The sequence below is a fragment of the Halichoeres trimaculatus genome, unplaced genomic scaffold (assembly GCF_033239565.1).
Source record: "Halichoeres trimaculatus isolate MK-OKI-2021-1 unplaced genomic scaffold, fHalTri1.1 fHalTri1_scaffold_21, whole genome shotgun sequence".
Taxonomy (NCBI): domain Eukaryota; kingdom Metazoa; phylum Chordata; class Actinopteri; order Labriformes; family Labridae; genus Halichoeres; species Halichoeres trimaculatus.
Genome location: NW_027437199.1, coordinates 19,231,134 through 19,255,386, shown reverse-complemented (window position 1 = coordinate 19,255,386; position 24,253 = coordinate 19,231,134). Strand labels below are relative to the sequence as shown.

Sequence of the window (24,253 nt, the reverse complement as noted above, 5' to 3'; positions counted from 1 at the left end):
GAGAGATTTCACAGACTGCGTGGGAAGTGTTACCACCTGGTGGCTGATAAAAAGAGTTTATCAACACTTAATCGAAGTTAATTCCTAGAGAAACAGAAAAATCTCTATCCAGTTTTTATTTACACCAGATGTTTATCTGCTTTAGCACATTATGCCATAGTGATGAAAACATTCAATTGCAGCAGTTTGCTACAGTCTTGTTTGGAGTATCTCACTAGCTTGATGTCAGAAGTGATTGGTATACAGAGAGCAGCACTGAAAGCTATGAAACACTGCGCTTGTCATAAAATGAACTGCTGAGGGAAGCTCAGGTAAAAGTCATTTACCTTATTGATTTCCAAAGTTAGTATCTCTGCTCCAAGCGATGAGCTGCAATAAAAGAGCAGCAGAAAAAAGAGTAAAGTTTGATTGAGAGTACTGGGTAGTGAAAAAGTGCCTACAACTGCAGACATCTTGTACGTCCAATGACTAGATACACGGAACTGACAGAGTCACTGAGAGTGATGGTGCATCACCAGGAGAAACACTGTTGTTTTTCCTTTACTTTTTATTCTTCTTCTGGGACATTGTGTGTATGTGCATGTGAAGTGTAAACACCTTTTATATAAACATAGTAATGCAGATACTTTTAATGCCATTATTCCTAACACTGATCTTAAGTGCTTTTGTTTTTTTGTTTAAATTGTGATAAATCCTCTTTTTGATCCATCCAATTACTTTCTCAAACACTTCTGTTAACCTTTATACCTGTTTTAATGTTATTACCTTTAACCCTTTAGGTGCCTAGTTATTAAAATATCCACCTGATAATATCCTTGTTAGGCTGTTTTCATTTATTTGTGGGGGGGTTTTTTTATTGATATATAAAATCTTGTTTTGTTTATCTTTCTATTTACTGTCATTTCTACATCTATTTTATAAAAACAACAACAACAACAACAACAACAACAATAATAATAATAATAATAATAATAATAATAATAATAATAATAATAATAATAATAATTATTATTATTATTATTATTATTATTATTATTATTATTATTATTATTATTATTACTATTATTATTATTATTATTATTATTATTATTATTATATTACAGAGAATTATTATTTTTTATTTTGTTTGCATACCACTATTTTTTTATTTATTTGTTCTTAAATTTTAATTTTATTTCACTCATGTATGTTTGTATGTATGTATGTATGTATGTATGTATGTATGTATGTACATCTGAATGTGTTTACCTGTTTATATGTGGTTATGTATGTTTCTTATTGTGGTTATAACAATGATTTAAAAAAAAGAAAAAACTTCTTCCATTGCATATTCTTTTGTTCATTCATTTATTTCTTTTCGATTTATTAACTTTTTGGTATTGTTTTAATTAATCTCATTAGTCTTTTCTATCCTCATTGTAACCAACTCTGTAATTTTTGTTAGATACATAATATACGAAAGCCAGTATGCATATATTCATTGTAACAAATGGAAAAACTTTTGTGATTTCAGTGCCAAAAAAATGAATAAAAAGAGAGCAGGAAAAATTTTCCAACTGAAATTCCTGCAAAATCCACAAGAAACTCTAGAAATCATCTAAAACACTCCAAGACACAAAGCAAGACTTGGCAAAGACTCAATGAGCTGACACGTAAGGAAGGAAACACACAAGATACAGGTGAGACTAATCGAGGTGGGGTACACAATCACAGAGGAAGAACAACTGAGGGAGAGCAATTTGACTTGACACACTGGGAAGAAATAATCTAAAAAGAAAACAGGAAACAGTGAAGACTGAACCTGGGTACATAGGTAGAAACTCACAAAGAATTTAAGAACCCCACAGATTAAACGTAGGGTAAATTATTAATTAAACACTGTATCGTTAGGGGCTTTTAACAATGTTTATTGTTTGTTTTGACAACAATAGCTTTCATGATGTTTTGTTCTGCTGCAGAAAGAAGTTTGTTCATACCTATAATTTCACTGTGACACTTTTCCAGCATCTTCCATGATGGCAAATTGCAGCCTCACCATTAATAATTCAGAAAGAGAGGCTGTTCACACCGTTGCTCCAGGGAGACCCAGGGCGATGTAGGATTAGCCCAGCAAAGTTTTCCTCTCTGCATGCCATGAGGAGTGTTTTGAAGCCCCAGATCAGTTTTTCCTGTGTGCTTGTAATTTGTCATCTCGCCTTTTGCAGGCACAAGACGTTTGTTTATAAATAGCTGAATATGACACTCTAAACATAACTAACTACGTAATGAAGAGATGTAAGGAACTTGCTTTAAACTGCTTTTAGGCTTCTGGATATACTGCACAGATTTCTCCTCCACATTTATCTGCAGCCTCTTTGAAAGCTTCCACTTGATTAAAGTAAGGTGAATCCGTAATGGCTGCATCTTGTTGACCCCTGGTCTGCTTTGGTGTCCAAAACCAATACCCATCAGCCCCCTGTCCCTCCCTGCTGGCTGAGAGAAGATCAATAATGAGAGGGGAGAAGAGCCGAAGGCGCCCATTGTAGATTCCCTTTGAACATTAGAGGTGATGTACACATCCAGAGTGGATGTAGCATTGCTTGAATTAATATGCACTTAAACTGTATATGCTTAGCATCTCAACGGCACTTTAAAAAGCACTTTGGTAACAAACTGAGATTTTTATTTATTTATTTATTTATCTATTTATTTGTGGTAATAACATTCAGCATTAGCCACCTGACTTTACTGAGTACAACACCAGTTTAAATTATCTTGAAAAGCCTCAGAACTAGTGACATCATACAAAAAAAGCAAAGAATCTGCATGTTGTTATAACGCACCTTGTCCTGAGTTTCTTTTTATTCCATCTGACATTGTTAGCATGGTGATGTGCTCTGTAATCTGAATGGAAACAGACCAAAGTCTGTCACAGGTGGACAGAGTGTGTCCTGATGTAACATGAACTACACCTACAGCTGATGCAACGCGTGGAAACTGCTTTTTATGTTTGATAACAAAATAACTAGAAATACTCAGTGGTGTGCTAGGGCTTCTTAATCTGGTCCATGGGATGTGTCAGCTCTTACATGCAATATGTTTTTTTTTTTGTTAAAATTTTGAAAACTAATTGAAAACCTCAATGACTGTAATTAGTCAGCATAATGAGAAAGTAAACATGTTAGTACACAGCAACTTCTTTAAATTGAGATAATGTGTTTTCAAATGAAACAAGTAAACTTCATGTAAACCTCTCAAACTGATGTCTACAGGCTGTTACAGCCGAAGGTTGCAGTTCACTGCACTTTACAGAGTGGGTATTGTGGTTTTAAAACTAAAGCATGATCTTGTTAAGTTCTCTTGAGACTTGTTGAAATGATGAGGTCAGCGAAAAAGGATATCCTTACAGGTTCATGACACGTTAAGGGGAGGACCTCAAACACTTAGGTCTCCCTATAGCTCTGCCCCTGACAGGCCTCCAGAGGAAAGTAGGTTTATGGAGCGGGGAAACTTAAAGGGACTGTGAGGACTTTCTAAGTAATTTTGAAAAAATCTTACTTCTATCTTTATATGCCTGATCATAATCCACAATTTAAATAGAGATTATCAGCACCAATATAGGTTGTTTCAAAATGATATTTTTCAGCTTCTTGATTGAGTCAGAAAGGACTGACAACACCACGCCAGCTGACGAGGTTTAGTAGTGAGTAGAGAGAAATGTGTTATTCTCTGCTGAAAACGATTCCTGTGATTCATTTTATAGTGATGGTGGACACTGGAGCTAGACTGGCAAAAAGAAAAAGGGCAGAAGAGCAGAAGAAAGCTAAACAGGAGAGGGATAGAGCACTGGCTATAGGCTTACATATGAGCTAAAGGCTAAAACACTGGCTAGACCATATGTGATAATGTTCATTCCAACCCATATGCAACAGTTACTTTAAAATTTCAACTCAAAACAGCAGAAAAAAAAAATAAAAAAAATTGAAGAATTTAGAATTTTTTTGCAAGCTAAAAAATGAGAATTAAAAAAAAAATATTTTAAGAAATTTGAAACTTCAAACATTTTGAATTTTTTTAAAAATTGCCAAAATTTCAAACAGTTTTTTATTTTATTTCAATTTGCAAAACAAACAAACAAACAAACAAACAAACAAACAAACAAAAAACAATAATTATAAGAAAGTAAAAAACAAAATAAAAAAAATGCAATAACTTATACATTTTTGGAAGAATTCCTGAATTAGATTACACATTTTGATAATTATGCTCAACTCATTATTTATTGTCCTTTGCTAATGTCTTGCCACATGTGGAGCATGTATATTAAGCTAGCATGTTGGCAATTAAATGAATAGGATAAGAGGTAGGAGGTAAAGTAGAGCGGTGGTAGGCTTTGTTGCTAGTTGTCAAGCATATTTCGTTCAACAAAATGTCAACACATGATTTTATCTAGTGTCAATGTCTTTAAGAACCAATACCCTCTGAAAGAAAAAATAAATTCTTGATTTTATTTATCTTTTTTTTTAGGTACAAGGAGCCACTGCAAAGGAGCCAAAGAGTCGCATGAGGCTCCTTTGCAGTGGGTTCCAGACCCTTGGTGTAAAGCCAAAAAAATACACAAGACCGCCTCTTTAAGGATTTCATCTGATCTTGATTACTTCCACTACTTTCACTCTTGCTGCAGCCACTGTTGTTGTACTAAGCAGAAAAACGTGAAATCAAGTCTTAATAATCACCTGCTGAACACCAGAAAGAAAGGTAAGCAAATAGATAGCCAATAAAGCAGATAACATTTTATGTTAAGAACCAAATGCATCCTTGGTACAAATTCAAACTAATGTGAAGAGGAGACTTAATGCTGAGCTTTATTTGTGAGCTTCTCTAATCAGATCACCAAATTATTTATGCTTTAATTCCCAGCACGTTTCATTTAAATTCACTATAGATTAGCAAACCAATTTAAACTTGACAAAGAAATAACAGCTCGGTGATGTGTTGCGTTGTTCCACTACCCCCTGGTGGCAAAAACAAATGATTCAGAGACCACAATATGAGTCAAATCTCTAATTTTCTGGCGCCTGTCATTATATAGAGGTGAGGAAAGCTAAACCTCCAACCTTTTAGTGGGTCAAATGATTCATAAATGAATAAAAGTGTCTTCATCATTCTGTTTCCAGTCAGTTCCCTCTGCCGCTCATAAATGTTTCAGCGAGGCTGAAATAAGCCCTCTTACTCTGAATCCAATTAACACCTCTGACTGTGGGGAGCATTCTGTACTCTGCGCTAGTGTGCATGTAAGTGTATGTGTGTGTGTTTCTTTTATGTCTAAACCCTTGAATACACCTTTCTAATGCTTCTTCCTAAGCTTCTTTTCCTGTGTCATTACCTCCAAATATGGGCGAATATTTAGAGAAGAAGCAGGATTTGCCCCAAGCTGCTTATTTGTCACTTTGCCACTGCAGGAAGCTGTAAACACCTACTGTACGGGAGCTCCTTAGTCATCATAAGCCCAGAGGTCACAGAGAGGCTGGGAGTTCGGTGCCCAAACCAACAAGGGAACATTAAAGCTGAGAAGAAATGATTATCTCCTTTCAGTTCTCAACAAATAACACCCTAACCTAATGTAATGTGTTTCTCACTGAAGTCAGTTCTTGTTAATATGCAAATTGTACTGGTGCTCGTTTATATTTGCTTAAAACACAATTCCCCTTTTTGGTAATTTTTAAAAGCCACAGTGGGTGTGTTTTAGGGCCAATCACAAGTCTACCCTTTAGCCCTTGGTTTTGCACACACATGCCCAGTGAAGTGGTGTCCCAATTCTTCATAAGGTGAAGAAGAAGAGCTGCGCAGCCCTTAATACGGAGACAAACCGTGGCCTCACTTAAAACCAAAGGTATGACAAATTTCCCATATCGATTAACATATTTTCAATCCTTAGCTACTCTATGTAAATATTAGCCATGTTTTTAGCCATTTTATTTTAAAACTGCTTTTGATAACAATTGAGCTGACGCTGCTACAGCAGCAGCTAAAGCTAATGATAGCTACACTGATGTCAGACCAGGGTGACAAATTCACAGCAAAGAGACTTCACTAGAATGAACTGTATTTAATGAATAGTTAGACAGCTAAGCTGCATCCAGGAGCTGCATTAGCTACATAAGCTACATAAGCTAACGATACAGTATTCAGAAGCTGCATTATATGTATAGAATATAGAATAGAAATATTATATTATATTATATTATATTATATTATATTATATTATATTATATTATATTATATTATATTATATTATATAAAATATAGAAACAAAAGAAATTTTTTTCTATTTATATATTTACATTAAGACGAATAGGTATGTAGTAAGTATGCTTTTAATGCTGGATGGCATGAGGTGAGAATTCAGGTGTGTGTGTGATGAAGTCTTATTGCAGTTGGGAGGAATGACCTGCAGTAGCACTCAGTCCTGCAGGGTGGGGGTCTGAGTCTGCTGCTGAAGGAGCTACTCAAAGGTCCCATATTATACAAAAATCACTTTATTAACCTGTAGTTAGTAGTTCTTGTGAATATAAAATCCCCACCTAAAACGAGTGGTTTGGAATTTCCTGGATTTGCCGACGTCAGAGATTCCCTTTTGTGACCAATCAGGAGCAAGTCTGACCTGGTCGGTCCACCGGACCAGATACCTCTGCACCCTCTCCCCGCCCATTCCCCTCCCCGATGCTGGAGAGATTTCTCCAGCAGCGGGAAGGAGAATACCAAAGTTGAAGAGCCATCACTGCTCTGTGTTTGGCTGGAAACAGCCACATAGTTTCATGCACAAGATTCCTATCTCTGAACAAGACAAAACTAAGTAGCTAGAGTTCATTTATCAAGGAAATGTGCCAGCTACATTCAGTAAAACTGTGCATGTGTGCGCAAGTCACTTCACGAGCGACTGCTTTTCCAACTTTGGACAGTATAACAGAGGGCTAGCGAATAGACTGGTCCTGAATCCAGACGCATTACCAACCATCCACCAACAAACCTTGGACCCTGGAAATGTGAGTATTTTAAAAGCTATGTGCTGTGGAGCAGATGTAAGAGCTTTTCCTCTGTGTCCCCCCTGTCTCTGTGTTAGCTTCAGGATGCTAACTTTAGCTGCGGTTAGCCTGTTGTTTTAGCCTGTAATGTTACGGTAAACAAGCTTCGCTGTTTCCTAAACATTGTGCACTCAGAGCTCGTAGCGCCGCTCTCAGTGACGGTTAAGATTGGCCCTTAGCGTAGAGCTGTAGATGGAAAGAGGTAAGGCTATAAATGATAAAATGATGGTGTGCTCAGGTGACATCTCTGCCATGTTCATATCATCATGTTTATCAACGGATTGTTTTTTTTATTTATGTATTTTTTTTGACCTGTGGACAAGAAACAACAACATCTTTAGAGTCTTGGTTTCAGGGAGAGTTTAGCTGTCTTTCAAGATAAACACAGTAGTGTCTAGTATAGTATAAGTAAATTGCAGGTTTACCTTTCTGTTTGACTAAAAATGGACAAAACATCATTTTTTAGAAATCTCAGAAATACGAGCAAACTAATGACCTGCTTTTGTATTCCTCTCCACAGTAAATTAATTCTGACTCCACTGAAATGTCCTGAAGGACAGCACAGCAGCACGTTTGATTGCTTTCCTACCCATTAGATGGGGCAATAAGTGAGCCTGGATCATACAGAGGTCAATGTAGTCATCATGCCCACTTTCTCCCCTTTCTGTACCTGTCAAATATATTCCAATAACCCCAGGTCCCCGCAGTAATAAGCACCCTGCTTGTGCTGCGTGCTGAAGATTAATGACATCAATCATGCCTCCTCATCAAGCCGCTCACATACACACTGCCAACAATGTTATTTGCTTGTTTGTTTTATTCAAAGCAGCAACACTCATTTTTCTTTTCCTTCAGGTTATTTCATGAGTGAAATGAACTCACTCTGCTTGGGAGCTGGCAGCTGTAATTATTTAATTTCAGGCTCTACTTCTTTGTCCAACTTGTGAAAGGGTTATTTATTCTGTCCTTCATGAGTAAAGATGCAGACATTAAATACCCTAAAACAGAGGGTGGATGTTTGTTTGAGTAAAGGGAAGTCAGGGACTTGGTATGATTTGATAAATTTTCTGTTCACAAAAGCTTTAGTCATGAAATTTAAGCTATCTATCCTCTCTAAACTGTTTCTTGTAAAACAAAAAGAGCTGTGAGGACAAGTGGATAAAGACTCCATTCCCCACAAGTACTTGCATCCACTGTCATGAGGATGTGACTCTTACCAAGGCATTTTTGTTTTGAAGCAAACAAATTGTAATTGGATCTTGTTCTACATGATACTTTCTTTATTCAATTTTACCAAATGGAAAATAACAAAAGAAATGTATTTGTGAATAGTTACACAGGACTTCTGGTTGAAACGTGACAACAAGCAAACTTTGTAAACTTGATTTGTGGTAGCAGGCTATGTTCAGTGCTACTCATGGCCTGGTGCTCTCAAGGCCCATTTCTCCTGCCTTTACGTATGAAGATGTATCTGTACATTTCAAACAAAGTTACCATCACTGCCCACATAGGCCTACTTCCATGCATCTTTTACATTGGCATTGCAGTTAACCAATACATCCACCACAGGGGGCAGCCCAGAGTCAGAGTTTATGACAACGAAACTCAAAAACAAACACGGCGACTATGGAGGAAGTATTGCTAATGTACCGCTTGCATAACAGACAAAAACGGAGGCAGCGTTGTAGCAGGCGGTGGTTGGTGAGGCTGTTAAATAAATTGCGCAAGTTCTGCCATTGTTATTTATTTTTGTGACTCACTAAAGCTAGGGGTAGTAACAGCAACACTGCCCCCACAGTTTCCAGTGGTACTGCTCCATTTGGTCTGTATCCATAAGCTTCATGGAAACGTGCAGAAACACAAACAAAATGAATGCAGAGCACTGACAGAAGGCTCCGTACATAACTTTGAGCATGTCGACTAATGTCGGTCTATAAACTGTAACATTAGCAAATCTGTCCGTGCTTACAACCTCATCAAGCAGAACTAATGCCTCACTCTTCATTTTATTGATAGACTCTCAAGTTTGAACAGACCACTGCAGAATAACTGCTGACTGAGGGTTGGAATCAACATTAGCACAAACAGCTTAGCTTGTGTTTAGCCTTGAGTTCGTGTTTAGCCTTTAGCTTGTATGTTGGCTTTTAGCCTATCTCTCCTTTTTAGCTTTCTTCTTCTTATCAGTCCTTTTTCTTTTTGCCAGTTCAGCTCCAGTGTCCACCATCACTACAACATTAATCCAGGAATTAGTTTTCAACAGAGAAAAACACAAATCTCTCTTCTCACTGCTCAACTTTGTCCGCTGGTGTTGTGATGTCATAGAGACTTTAACATGCTGTGAATCAATCTTGTGAATCAAACCCATCCGACCTGATCAGGAAACTGAGAAATAGCATTTAGGGATAACCTGTTTTGGTGCTGATAATTTATTTTCAAGTTGTTGATTATGATCAGAAATATGTCTTGACAAGAAACCTTTTCAGTTTCACTTAGAAAGCCCTCACAAAAAATCAAAAGCTACCTGATCAGAAAGTTCACTTTTGGAAAACTATGTTAAAACACAAATAAATATTCACAAGCCATAGATTTAAAAGAATAATGATAAAAATCATAAAAAAGATGGATCTACTTTTTTCCCCCAAACTAACTAAATTTACCTTCTTCAGTTTTCATAGCTGAAGATCTAATAAGATCATCTTATTGTTGACTGCCACCCAGTGGCACTGATGCTGAAGCACGGTTTGAGCCCACAGGCAGCAGTGACTGGCCTGGTTTGAGTTTTGCCACATCCAGTCACACTTTAATGTGTCTGTCGCCCCGACAAGGTCCATTGCAGATTTCATCGCCATGACCTTTACACTTTGTGTGAGCAGTCACTATGTGGTGTTGACATGAGTGAATATAGCACATCTGGATCATTTGCTGTATGTGAAGGTCATTCTCCAGTGTCTATATTTAGACAGATAGTGTGTGCAGAGACCTGCCTGGGTTGCTTGAATTATCAGAATGCAGAGGATATAAGGAGTGATTGAGCAGCGTTCAAGTACGACCAAACAATACCACATTTAAATTAATGCATACAAAGTGATATAATGAAACAATTTCTGATAATCCATACAAGCATCAAACCTGTTTTGGGGTCAGGACATGTTATTTTGTCGGTATCAAACGATTTATACCTTGACCACAAGTTCCCATATGACTTTAGGCTGATATCATATTGCTACATTTTAAAACTACTCTACTGCTGCAATTACCCAAGTCCCTGTGGATCAGGGCAACTGTGAGGGTAGTGGACAGTGTTGTTGCAAAGTGCTGTCAAGAGTATGTATAAAAGGAGACTGTTGGTAAACCAAACTGACCAATACTTTGGGGTAAAATAACCTAAACTTACCCTTATTAACTCAGTTTTCTTTATTAGTGGCAGCTTATCTTGCCACTACTTGGCACTTTTAATTTTCACACAAAATGAATGAATGAATGAGTCAGAATGAGTTAAAGATGGCTGGACTAGTTAAACAGTATAGGCTAGGGTCAGCATTTGATTGAAGCAGATATTAAAGTAACTTGAAAACAGTCAGTTCAATGGTATTTAGATGACAAAGGCTGTTAATAAATACATAAAGCAACTTACAGTATGTTAGCATACTTGTTTTCAGAAATAAATGAAATCAAATGTTCAATGACAGTACACATTTTAGAGAGGTCTCAATAATCTACCCAACATCCATTTAGTGACTGATTAAGTTGGTAATGATTTGGGATTTCCTGGAAATTGATGTGCACAAAATGTGAGGTGTTTGAAATGACTCAGCATTTTTAACTGTCCAACTTGATGTTAGCTTAAAAGACATATTAGCTAACATTAGCATCCGTGTTTTTGGCTATAAAGAAGTTTGACCTTTCACGACTAGTAAAGATTGACAGCTTTACAGACTTCTCTAGACACTGAATGGTTAACTGTATAACATATGGTCGTAGTCTCTGTGATGTCACTTATCTGTTCCTGATGCAGAGTAATCAAATCGAAGGCGGGGCCATATTGGAAATGCTGACTCAAGGCAGGCTTTGAGTTTCCGTACTAACAGCCATAGGGTGGTAGACGTGTCAATCATGTAAACTGTGCCTCTAATTGGACAAACTTGTGATCTTAATGTCTTCTAAACAACTGAGTTAAAAGAACAAAAAATCCCTTACAGTGGGTGCTGATAGTAAAATTAGCAATTCAGACCCAAACTGTTTTCATTGCCAGTTTGTCCACCAGTCAGCTGTAAAATTATTTTTTGTTTGTTTGTTTGTTTTGGCTTGGTGTGTTTGTGGTTTCTGGTCTCTCTGCAGCTGCCTCACATGGACCATCAAGCCTGCAACTGCAACTTTTAGCACTTCCACGTAGGCTTCATTTTTGTTGCCCTTTGAATCAGCAAAATTACAATTTTCATTACTGCTAGCTTGATAAAACTGTAGAATACCACTGAGGTATTGAACCTCCTGCATGCTTAAGTTACAAAATAAGCATCGAAAACCTCAATAATATCCTTAGATAAAATATAATTCTGTTATTAGAGAAGTCATTTCTTTTTCATTGCTTTAGCTCAAAATGTCTAATCCCATAAGCCAACTTTATTTTAGTGAGTTCAGTATATACGTTGATCGATGTTAGTTCCATAAATGGCCTGTTTTTATTCCCCTGAGAGGGTGAAAATTCAGACTCAGTAGCTTTGATTGAGAAGTTTGGAAGTTTTTTCTTAAATTTCATTTGTGAAACAGGGAGGGTTAAAAATCCCAGCGAGGTATTGTTGGATATAATAAATTAATTCCAGGTGTTTGTTTAAATGTGTACAGAACCTAACCCAACATCAGAATTTATCCTGAATACTTTGCAAGTACAGTTGCATTTCTTGCATTCTTAAAAGATGTGTGTCAGCTGTCTAAACAGGCCTTTTCATAAACAGCCAATAAAAGCATACAATACACCAACTGACCGCTACTTCCAGGGATCTTGAAACTATTGTTGGTGTTACTATCATACCTGAAATAACAAAGGCTTTAGAGACGGCAGCCAGGATAACAATGCAGGCGGGTTGTGCTGTGCAGATCAAGCTTTCCTTTCACAGGCTTGGAGTGTCTGAGGACAACATCACTGCTAAAAATACTCAACCCAGGTGTTGGAGGGTCTTTGCCATCTGCTGGTAAGTCTTCTGTGGGCTATTTCTGTCATCATTGTCTTAAAATAACCAATCGAGAAATTTTACAAATTCAAAATTTTCCCTTGTTGTTTAATGAAATTCTGTTTTTAAAGTAACCCATTTAATTCTTGTTTGTTGAAAAAAATCAAAGCTTCACCCCTTTAGTTCAAGACTTTATTCAGTGTGGTTTGTTGACTTCTATATTGGTTATGTCCCAGATCTATTTAGGCATTGTGAGGCTGAGTGTAGGTACACCTGTTGTTTCCCCTCTCATCTCCCTTTTTTAAATCCATCATGAGTTAAGCTGCTTTCCAGCCTCTTACATGCCGCACATAAACCAGTGGCTGCCAGTGCAATGAAACATGATAAAGTCAAATACAGATATGGAACATCAAAGACTCAACTCTGCTTATTCATACCCTCTTTAATAGTCTAAAGATGTTATAAGAAATCAAATGGTCTTTTGTAATAATAAAAAATCAACAGGTCTACTCATCCTACACTTTCCTTTAAGTGCTCTGAGTCATTGCACCATCTAGTTTATGGAGATACAGCAGAAGGCTTTATGCTTTAGCCTTCAAAACTCCACATCTTTGTCCAGAGGCCTTTTCATTCCTGGTTCTATCTGACCGGTTTCATGACATCCAGCCTCTCACTGTGCTCCACCGCCTGTGTCAAACATCTTCTTACGGCCTTCCATGCCTGACATTGCCTCCACATTTTTACGCCAGTCGCCCACTTCAGAAGTGAGAACCTATGGTTGAACACAAAATTAGGATCCAATACATATCATCATGCCATCCACTGTGGGAAAAAGTGGCAGGGTAAAATTGTCCATACCTTGTCCTGTTTGACGTCCTCTTTCTTCACAGACTTGAGGTTGGCACGGAGATCCATGGAGCCCTTGTGTTTGGAGCCGAGGAGAGCTCTCATCATCTCGTCTGCCGACACCCTCACTTTCCTCAGGGCTGGCTTTTTGAACTTGCCACCAAGGTCCTGGACCTTCAGCTTCAACTCATGGATCTAAAAGATAAATGAAAATATATTAACAAAAAACTGGATTCTGATTGAGTTTATGCCTTTTTGAGTCAGCTGTTTAGTATGTAGTTCAAGGAATTGCCATTTTCTCTATGGAGCAGGTTTTAGACCACAGTCTTGGTAAGTTTTGTTTATAAAAAGCACCAACATTTGTCCGGAAGTTTCCAAGAATTTAGCAACTTTGGCAAATAAAAAAGTCTTTTGTGGCAGAAACCTTGAGCAGAACCAAACATATTAGTGGTAAGCCATCTGTCATGCCTGTGTTGAGTCCTTTAAAAGACTCTAATGGGATTTTTTTTCTGGTTTACATACATCGAAGCTCATACAAGAAGTTTTTAGCTAGTTATGAAACAGACTGGAAATTGTGCTCATGCCTTTTCATGACCCAAAAGAAATAAACAAGACCACAAGCAAGAAAATCGATTATTTCTACAGTTATTAAAGCCTGGAACTACTAGAGTGGCTTTAAGTCAGTCTCAAGTGGTATAAAGGTTTTTTTTTGTTTTTTTTTTATTTTTTACACGTACCATGGCTATGACCCTGGTTGAATGATGAAGTTAGTTTAAAAAAATAGCAGGGTGTGATTTCTTTTTTATATACACAAATTACTACTGGCATATGAACAGGAAAAAAATCTGCATCACAACAAATAAAAGTTTTTCACACAACATTAAAATACAGGACTCAAAAAAAATGAGATCAAAATTTTCATGTTTTTGTACAGCAACCATAAGAATCTGCCTGAGACTTACATCTTTGTTGTGTTTGCTGACTTTCGATTCGCAGTCATACCTCTCTTCATCCACAACGTCGATTTTAGCATGGAGTTGTTTGCATAGTTTCTAGGAGGAGAAAACATGTTGACCATATTACTCAAAACATTTTGCATTAGAGGAAAATGCTGCTCTCCTGTTATTAAACGTCCTTACCTGCAGATCGTCGAGTGCCAACCCTGATAGCTGTAGAGGAGGCAACTTCTCCCCGAGATAACGCACTTTTTCCTCCTCCCTGTCCTGCTTTTCCCTCTCCAAATCCTCACAGGCTCTTGTGAGGAGGAGCATCTGATTGGACAGAAAGGATATCACTTCGAACCACTTCAAGTTAATGCCCAACAGTGCTGAAGTGTAAACATTTATCTGCATCTTGTCACAAAATTGATTTTAAATGGATCAACAAGGATTCAAATGCAGTTTTTCAAAATTACTCACCTTGAGGGAGAGCTTTCGAGAAGCCGAAATCTTCGACTTCGGCTACAGAAAAAGATGCTTGTTAAAATCATGTCACACCAAAACGCATCAGTACATTACACTCATGATTTATCAAAAGGTGTTGGAGCTTTTCAAAATTTGTTGCAGAAAACAAAGATGCATCAAATTATGCAAGTGTGAGCAATGCAAAGTTTGTCAGGGTTCCTATATTTAACTTTTTCCATGTATGGTTAAATTTGTTGTGAGGACCTTGTGAGTGTCAAAGTCAACACTCACAGCAGCCTCATGTAAAAAGATAATGCTTTATTATTAGGATGTAGTCAAGGGTAGAGCTCTCAGTACAGCTGATAACTCTGACAGATAACCACTGCCAGATCTCTGCCCTGTGTGCATGAGGACAATGTGTCCCCTCTCCATGAATGGAGGATTAACACTGTGGAGAGTAGCAGGCATACCTTATCCCTGAGATTCATCTCTCTGGGTTTGTCGAGCTCCTGGAACCCCAAGTAGAAAAAAATTAGACCCATAAAGCTTGAGGTAAATTAGGTTTGTACAAGAACATCCTGTTAAACAGTTCTGCTGATATAAATAGCAGTTAATTACACAGATATGAACCATCACAGAAGCATTTAGGGATGGAGGATTAACATGAAATTTCTTACCTCACTTCAGGGTTAATCACTGACACAGACAACACAAAAGAAAGCTAATTAGTGCAACCAGTGACTACAATGTAATCAGACAGTTCTCAACATCTTTTGACACAAGGTTTAAAGCAGAGACTGGACAGATTTCAACCACTTTTTTTTTTCATTATTTTATATTGATAAGATGATTAAATGATTATTAAATGATGATTAAAAAAAAGTCTCTGGTCTGTTAACTGACAGAAATCTTAAAACAGAAATTTTCATTTCAGTCATTTCAATCAATTTATTTTCACCTTTAAAGTTAGAAAAATGTTATATTGTCTGAAATAACACGTTATGATTACTTTATCAATGACGTTAGTCTCTGATACTTTTTTAGAGAATAAAAAGCTTTGTAAACACTCCCTTGAATTTTGTTTTATCACAACAATAATTTTACAAAATACACAGCAGGAACAAAATGAATCATGGAAATCTCACTGTAAGACTCAAATATTCACACTACACCATACAACAGTGAGGGTCCTACCTGTAAATGTTCCTCTGTGAAGTAGCAGAGGGTCAAACAGTGTCTGCTGGAGACAATAGGCAGCTTTTTATGAGAGCGGTGTGGCGCATGGACAGCAGATATAACGTCGGTTCCCAAGAATGTGCTGGCATGAAACCAAACATGAGGTCTCACCACCCCTGACACTGAGACGACTCCAGGAAAGTGTAACAGCATATCATGGATCCTTTCCTTAAGGGTATTGTCCTGGTACCGCCTTTTGTTGCTCGAAGACGGTTATACTGTTGTCCCTTAAAACAGCAGAGGGGAAAAAAAACAAATACATAGAATAATAAAATCACTGATTGAATTAAAAATGTTCACACACATCAATTAAAAAAAAAGAAGAAAAAAACAAAGAAAAGAAAAGTGAATGGCCTAAAAAATATATTTCTGACCAAAGGTTTTACTGAAGCTGGCAGCTGGTTAGCATAGCTAAGCACACAAAGTGAAAACAGAGGTAAAGCAAGCTTGGCTCAAAATGAAAAGCACTCTTTAAAAGTCAAAATGCTCATAAGTTAATTCTTACAAAAAATCCCAATTAAATCAGTTTCCAGGAATTTCTAACCAGAATATCTCCTAGCCAGGACCAGATACAGTTAAGCTAGCAGCTTATCAAAGCTAGCTATTCCTCTCTTTTGCACCTAATGTCTGGCTAAATGAAACAATAACTAGCTTTAGCCTTGTGCAAACCAAATTGTGTGAGTTACCTTTTGAGCCAGTTCTGTGCAAGAAAGTTAATCAAACCATACAGCAAGTTAAGCAAAAACAATAGCCCAAAACTTAGCATCTAAAACTAGCTAAGTGACAATGTATTACATGAGTGCAATATTTACCCAAAGCCCTCAAGCATAGCAGCAGCATACTGTCACATTCTAAGAATAGGCTAAGCCCCAGGCAACATTTAAGACTGGTGGCACACATTTAGAAGTACTATCAATACAAAGATTAAATTAGGAAAAGAAAAATCAGCACACACAGATGTAAGCTCACACAGTTCTGCTCTGATTTATCCAGGGGATAGATGTAGTGTGGAGTGACATCATCAAGGTTAAATAACAGGCATTAGCTCCCATGACATTCAATCTATTCTAATCACAGTTATTATGATAAAAGTACTGCTTGGTGTGATTATGTAGAGCCCCAGAATAACAGGCAGTTGATCCTTTTTTGCCACAATGGCTCCAAGTCCACTGGATGGTGAGTAGGCGGAAGAGCATGTTTGCATAGCTGCTACAGTGATGATATACAATTTGATCCAGACTAAAAATAGTCTGGAAAAAAAAAGAAAAAAAAAGAGGAGGGAGAACACACAGCAAGGATGCATTTAAATTGGCCCAGTTTCATCATGTTTTACAGGGAAAAATTGCAGAAAGCTTTATTGATCATTCAGTGCCAATATTTTTTCTAGAATTACAGCTGAGCTACTTAAAAAAGTGTTGCCCTCCCCTCTCCATTGCCTCTGCCTCAAACCCTAACGAGGTTTGGCATTAAATAAAATTGATCTTATGTTATCAAAGTCAGGGTTCTTAAAAATATCCCCAATAATCATTGTTTAAATAAATAAATAAATAAATAAATAAATAAATAGATAAATAAATAAATAAATAAATAAATAAATAAATAAATAAATAACAATAATAGAATATGTATATATATTTTTGTCACTTGGCCTTTTGTCAAAACCTTGTTTGGCATTAAAAAATGCATCATAGAATCTATTTTTAAACCAAAATGTTTTCTAAACTTTTGACTCTGGTTTAACAGGGTTTAATCTGGAGGCTGTGCTGACCACTCCATGTTTTCAAGCTTTCTACCTTGTTACTATATTGGACTTATGTCTCGGCTCATTATCTTGCTGTTACCAACTAGGCTCATTCTAGAGGGCGCTGCAGAATACTGTGGTAGCCTACTTGATTCAGCCCCAGACCATAATGTTTACATTTGATGTCACAGATTGAGGGACCATCCTTTCACTTACTCTACCTACAGCATACAGAATTCCTGCATGATGAAAGATTTCAGATTTTGATTCATGAGTCCACAACCATCTTCTCATCTTCAGTAGCCAACTGACTGTGTTTAATTGCCTAGACTAGCCTCTTTTTTAATTCCAGTGTCTTAGAAATGGCATTCTTTCTGTAATTTGACTTGACTTTTCACACCTGCATCTCAAAGTTTTCTCTTTACATTTGAAACTCAGACTTCTAACCACAAACTCTTTTCAGCTGCGCGGAAGCTGATAAGTCTTTGATAACGTTTGGGACACCTGTGGGGAATGGTTGCATCAACTCTCAGGGCTTGGTTAATCTCTATTGCTGCAGAACAGCTTCATGTTGTTAGACAGCCTCTCTGCATAATTATAAAATGTGCATTATTTTTCAGTTCTGGGTTACCTGACCTACTTACTCACTTTCTTTTGTACCATTTAGAGCTATTCAATGAACTTGAAATGCTTGAATATCAATAAAGAACTGAAGAATCAGGGTGTTCTGAAAGTTTTCACTAGTAGTAGTGTGGTCAGTGTAGTAGCGCTCAAAGCAGGTTTCCCTATATACAGTTGTTCAATCCACATACAAAAATGCAGATGTTATTTAAGAGGGCTCCACTGCATTCTTAAACACACATTAAATGAATACAGATGTAAACAGGATCATTTCCACTGTCAGGATTTGTTTACCTTATTTCAACTGTGGGTACTGACAGTTTGTGTGCTCATGTTCATGATACCTGCATGTTTGTTTGTTTGTTTGTTTGCCTGAAATATTCCTTGTGTAGCTTACCTGCTTATCTGAATGTCACTTTAATGTTAAGGATTTCTATTGTTTACTTGGATTCAAAAGGGGTCAACTCAACCCACAGATATACAGATAAACTCTCAGTGCTGATTAGCATGTTTTAGCATGCTAACATTTTGAACTCATAAAGTAAACATTGCCACTTTGTGTTAGTCTGAACTTTCACCTCAGTCAACAACTTCATCCTGTTACATAGCCTGTTTTTGTGTTAGCGTTTGATGTCAACAATGTTTTGGCCTGACCTCATCAAGACTCCAGAGCACGTGTGCTAATCTCAGTCTGGGCTCTGACACTTCTTGCTAATCACTTAACCCCCAAGCATCATGTTTCGGTTCTTTCCACTGGCTTATCCTGGAATAAAGCTGGCACAAGTGATAAGATGTTTTTGGTAAAGCGGGCATTAGCCACAAGGACATCTTAAGAAAAGTCACATGAAGCAGTGGAGAGTTTAAACTAAAACTTCGCTCCCGTTGAGTTGTAAGGGCTTCTCAGAGATTAGGTGGCAGGGTGAAGATGAATCAGAATATTTGTCGGCAGCAGTAGTAGAATGAAGGAAGCTTGCTTAGGGATTTACAGTTACCAAATTTTATCTGTCATATTTCTCCATTGTTCATCAAAGTATATATTTTTAATCAATTAATTTGAAATACAAGAAACAGGATATCACTACACCTTAATTTTAGAGATGGTCTTTGGTCTTTGGACTTTTTTCTTTTTTTAAGATGTATTGGTGTAAACCATTTGCCATTAATGTAATTTCCCTCTGTATTACAAATTTTTTTGTTGTGTTTAGTATGGAAAAAGAAAGGACCCCCCCCCCCAAATAAAATATATATATATATATATATATATATATATATATATATATATATATATATATATATATATATATATATATATATATATATATATATATATATATATATATAAACACACACACAAAAATAATGATAATGATAATAATAATAATAATAATAATAATAATAATAATAATAATAATAATAGTAATAATGAATAAAGAAATAAATTAAAAAATTACAAAACGTTATAAATTATAATAATAAAAAACTACTAGCATTTTATGCTTGAAAAGTATTTTAAAATACAGGTAACATCCCCGATTATACTAAAAATCACTCTTTATATCTTAAATTTTCTTTTGCTGTTATCACACAATAAAACTGTTTTGCTTCTTTATACCCACTGCCAGTAAAAATGAAATCAAACTTAGATTAAACTGTCTTTGTGTCTCAAAATAACCTGCTGTTTTTCCTTCAGTTGTCCCTGTAGCAAGTTTTTGTGAATTTGAGCTTGTCCATGTTTTTGTGTACATTGATTTCCCTGTTTTGATTGTGTTTATTGGCAGTTATTTAATCTGTTTGGCATACAGCATCAAATGTTCCAGATAAAAAGGGTCACGCTGAAAAATACAGTTTGATGTTGTTAAATATGATAGAGTGAGAACAGGAGCTAAAGAGACAATACCTCAGTGAGCAATGAGAGGCATCAAAAGGAGGAAGACGCGGGGGACAACAAATGTTCTGTCATCATTTTTTTTCAGTGATCCTCAGCAGGTGGGAGTGCTATTTCTGATGCAACCGAACTCCACTCACACACACACACACACACACACACACACACACACACACACACACACACACACACACACACACACACACACACACACACAAAGGGAAAAACAGTGGGAGGCCTTGGTATTGGGGAAGTGCTTGTAATGCACTTTCTACTGTTGCAGCTTTCATAAATAGATAGGTGACAGCTCAATGTGTCGCCCTGCAGTTCTCCTTATGTGGTTGTAAATTTGGACAATTTTGAAACACTGGAAAGAAAAAGACTGAAAGACACATGTTAGGAACAGAGGCACTATTCTTTTAGACAGGCTGCTGATGCCTGAACCTAACCTGCTCTTGAAAGGTTATTTGTTTATTCAGTTGTCCACACATAATCCATCTGAGCCTGCTGTCATCATGACCATCATCATGCCATGAGGTGACTTGATGTTGACTTTGAAATTTTTGTTATCGATCCAAACCACACAACAACTTACTGCACTAAAGGGCAACACTATAGATCATTAAAGAGACATTCATCTCCCCCTTTTCCCCCCTGTCTAATCTAACTGGCCAGAACTACATGAGCTTGCTATAGCTTCCAATCACTGCTTTCATGTTATGATTCAAGTACTACAACTAAAATAATGATATGTTATGTAGAACTCCTTTGCTGAAATTTTATTTTGTGTTGATTTGGTAAAGGAGTACACACATGTGTTTGAAGTTTTTTTGCTAACCATTCAGCATCGCTTATCAAGAAGCTGTGCCGTGAAAAATGCCAAAAAAGGCTTGTACCACAGTGTACTGTTAATCAGACACCTTCCCTCTAAAAGTGATCACAGACATAAATAAATTAGAGTGATGATCAGCTCAGCTGTTATCCGTTTTAAGGTAACCCATAATATTTTCAGCAACCACCAAAAATCAAAGGGGTTTTAAACTTTATATTGAAAAATTAACATAGCATGTAAGGAAAAATCTCTGTAGATGTTATTTGTGGTAGTTTATGCATCATGCAAACAATACTGTTCTTTTTCTCCAACTTCAATTCCAAACTTAAACTTGTTACAAGTTGATTCTGTAGATGAAAATTTCTGCTCATTTAGAAAACACTTGGAATATTTTCACACATTTTAGTATTTAAATAATAATAAAGATGATAATGATAAAATAATAATGTGTGCCTTTACTTTTGCTAGTTCTCATTCATAGTGTAGACTATACTGTCCTTTTCTTTAAGTTCAAAGCTAGGCTTTGACTGAAAGCAGAACATTTGCCTTTTTTTTTTCAACTGCTATAGATGGAGATCTTAATATAACCTCTTTTGTTATTAATACAGTAAATGGGAGGAAAGGCAGGTCAGAATGTATCCTTTTATTTCAGCACTGTTTATTCATTATGCAGAAAAAAAACGTCTTTCTCTAAGTTGAAATAGTCCCTGAAATACTTAAAATTAATTAAAAGTGTTGTTGGCTATAACAAGTTTTGTGACATTTTTCACATCATTTACATTTGCAGAAGTTGCCAAATAGTTCATTTCCAGATAACAAAATGCATTAACAGGAAAATGACAAAATTCCCAACCTAGGTCATGGTATGAAAATAATTTCACATTATTTAATTTTATTTATTTATCTTTAATTATTACAGCTTTTTTTAATGATTAATTCATTTAGTGACCTTCTTTTTACAGATAAAAACATGTAACTTTTTCTTTTTATTTAAGTTAGAATTAGCCCCAGTTTTCACTTAAATGTTTTTATCATTTATGTATGTAAGTTCATCATTAAGAGTAAAATGAAAGGGACCCGTCAAAGCTCATCAGGAAATTTGCCCTTAATTTACATCAAAGAAATAAAGGGTCATTATGGAATTCAGAGCGTTTTTTTTCCCTCTGTCGCTCTAAACAAACTCCTGCCTGTCTGCTCCGACTCTCTAGATCTGGACTACCACAGTGTATGTTTGGGCACAGGGCAGTGAGAGAGCAGCTGATCCATGACCACAGCCAAGTGGCTCCCATGGCATCCCTCTGCTCACTGCTCTAACCTTGATGCTGCCCTCAAAGTTTCCTAACAGGGAGCAGGGGGTGCAGTGAGCAGCCAACATTTCTCCTCTGGCTTTGGTCCTGTCAGTTTTATGTTGAAGGAGTGGGAGGAGCTGTGAGATAACTGAGGGGTGGGTCGTAGTATCTTTATCTTCCTGTTGATAGTCAGACATTTGAATCTCTTGGGTGTTTCATTGATTCATTTGATACCAGGATGTGCACACCTGGGACATGTTGAGTAGAACTCAAAGCAGAATTTTTTATATGTATGTTGAGTTTCTTTTGTTGCAAACCTGATTCATGTGGTGGTAACTATTTTTTTTTCCCATCATGAAAATAAAAGCTGCTGTTGCTGGCTTTTGTTCTCTGTTGTAAAAAGCTTTCGACAAACATGTCCATCTTTTTGGTATCTGTCCTTGTAGTTTCACTTTTTTGTTAATGTGGAAACAAAAGTATTAATAAATCTTAAACTTAATTCACTTGTAGAATAGAACAGAGTTGATTGTCACACTTTGTTCCCCACTGTGAATTTCTCATCATCAAAAATCTTTCAGCAGTCGTTCCTACATTAAACTGAAACTTACAGTGTTTTCCAAACCATTGCAACAAAAAGACATTCTGACACATTGTGACAAACCAACACATCACAAGGGATGGCTCCCACGCACTGACAAGGTGACAAATACCTCACTTAATGCATCGTAACTCAAATGGGCAACAGGAGACACATCCTTACGCGAGCCTACTGTATAACATATACCGATATGTGACAAACAACCCCAAAGAAAATATGACGACCAACTCAAACTGGAATTTCCTGCTAACATCAAGGCTAATAACTGTTTTACAACTAGTAAGCTAGCTAATAACAATCAAAGCTATAGCTTTGCCATCACACTTAGGGTAGTAATTGTTCCATTGCTCCAGAAAACCATGGAGTAGAAGCCAAGAAGAAAAATAAAGGAGCTGAATATTTACAATTTGACATGAAAAACACAAAAAGTCCCAAAAAGTTCAGCAGTCTTATGCCAGAGAAGACTGTGTCAGTGAGCTCTGCTCCCAACTCTGAGAGACAGCGCCTCCTGGTGGCAAGATATAATGGACTTGACAACCAACTTCTGTAAAAACTGATCCCATTCTCCCCTACTTTTGAGGGATAATGAACAGTACTTGGTCATAAGCATGCAGGATATCAGTGAGATGGAAGGCACTATGTACTTTTAACAATGAATCTGGCTTTTGCTTCTTTATTTTACACACAAAGAAATGCATGAAATGACTTTTATGCCATCCACATCTGGTTTTGATCAACAACTCTTTATAGACCCTCACATTTGACACCCTCAGTTACTTAAGAAGTGTGCTAAGTAGAAAATTATGCTTTTCACTCAGAACTTCTGGCACTAAAAACATGGAGACCTTGTATAGTCAGGAATGAGGATTATTGGTCTTCCAGATTAAAACAAGCGAAATTGTATAACCTGTTTTCTGGCACACTGTTTTTATCTTTTCTTTTTCTTTTTTTCCCAGATGGGGATATAATGAGACAAAGGAATCGAGTCTTAATGTTAACTTCACCTGCAAGAGATATCAGAGCTTTATCTTTGTTATAACGTGATGGTTTGAATGTTTATCTAAAAACAATAGACATATCTTTTTCAGAAACAGGTATATTGTCTCTGTTTAATTTGGATTGAATTAAAAACAGTAAGGTGATATGTCTATTGAAATTGGTTGTTGAAACAGGTGCACCACATTCTCCATTGACTTCAGATAAAATCCAGAAGGGGGCGGAAGAAGCCCACAACACAGGTCTCAGCGGGATGCTGAGGCCAGACGACTGGACAATAACAAGTGAACAGAGTTCGTACGGAAGAAGAAATAGGGACTGTCAAAATAAAACACATTTTTTAAAGAGCTTTTTGACTGAAAAATTAAAGTAAGTCAGAGTTAAATTTATCAAACAAATTATTTTTAAGCCATATTATATGTGATATCTATACAAACCCTTTATAAATTAAAGTGTCTGAACCAGCAACTGCAACAAAAAGTCACATTTGCATATATCTCCTGCTGCACTCACTTGCCACAGCCACTGTTTTAGCGTTCAAACATCAGCTAAAGTAAAAAAAAAAATCGTAAAA

General features: G+C 36.7%; 1 protein-coding gene across 2 annotated transcripts; it reads right to left on the bottom strand.

The window, feature by feature from the left end:
* Positions 1–12,336: 12,336 nt before the first annotated feature.
* LOC141810867 (troponin I, slow skeletal muscle-like) lies at positions 12,337–15,940 on the bottom strand. 2 transcript variants are annotated; one of them, XM_074698704.1, is made up of 8 exons: positions 15,676–15,792; positions 15,159–15,177; positions 14,952–14,990; positions 14,497–14,538; positions 14,218–14,349; positions 14,041–14,130; positions 13,091–13,273; positions 12,337–13,004 (listed from the first exon to the last, which is right to left on the bottom strand). In XM_074698704.1, exons 3-8 carry the CDS (start codon positions 14,967–14,969, stop codon positions 12,903–12,905), a joined length of 567 nt encoding a protein of 188 aa, XP_074554805.1. In that variant the 5' UTR covers positions 14,970–14,990; positions 15,159–15,177; positions 15,676–15,792; the 3' UTR covers positions 12,337–12,902. The 2 variants fall into 2 exon arrangements, with proteins under 2 accessions (XP_074554805.1, XP_074554806.1); XM_074698705.1 differs by lacking the exon at positions 15,159–15,177 and having other exon boundaries at positions 15,676–15,940.
* Between the last annotated feature and the right edge of the window lie 8,313 nt (positions 15,941–24,253).

Excerpts from the sequence above, each read along its gene's own strand:
- LOC141810867 (XM_074698705.1), bottom strand. The coding sequence starts at position 15,870 with ATGCTGTTACACTTTCCTGGAGTCGTCTCAGTGTCAGGGGTGGTGAGA. Across the intron at positions 14,131-14,217 it reads TGGCACTCGACGATCTGCAG|AAACTATGCAAACAACTCCA; the intron begins GTAAGGACGTTT and ends TTCTCCTCCTAG. Across the intron at positions 13,274-14,040 it reads TCAGCAAACACAACAAAGAT|ATCCATGAGTTGAAGCTGAA; the intron begins GTAAGTCTCAGG and ends TTTATCTTTTAG.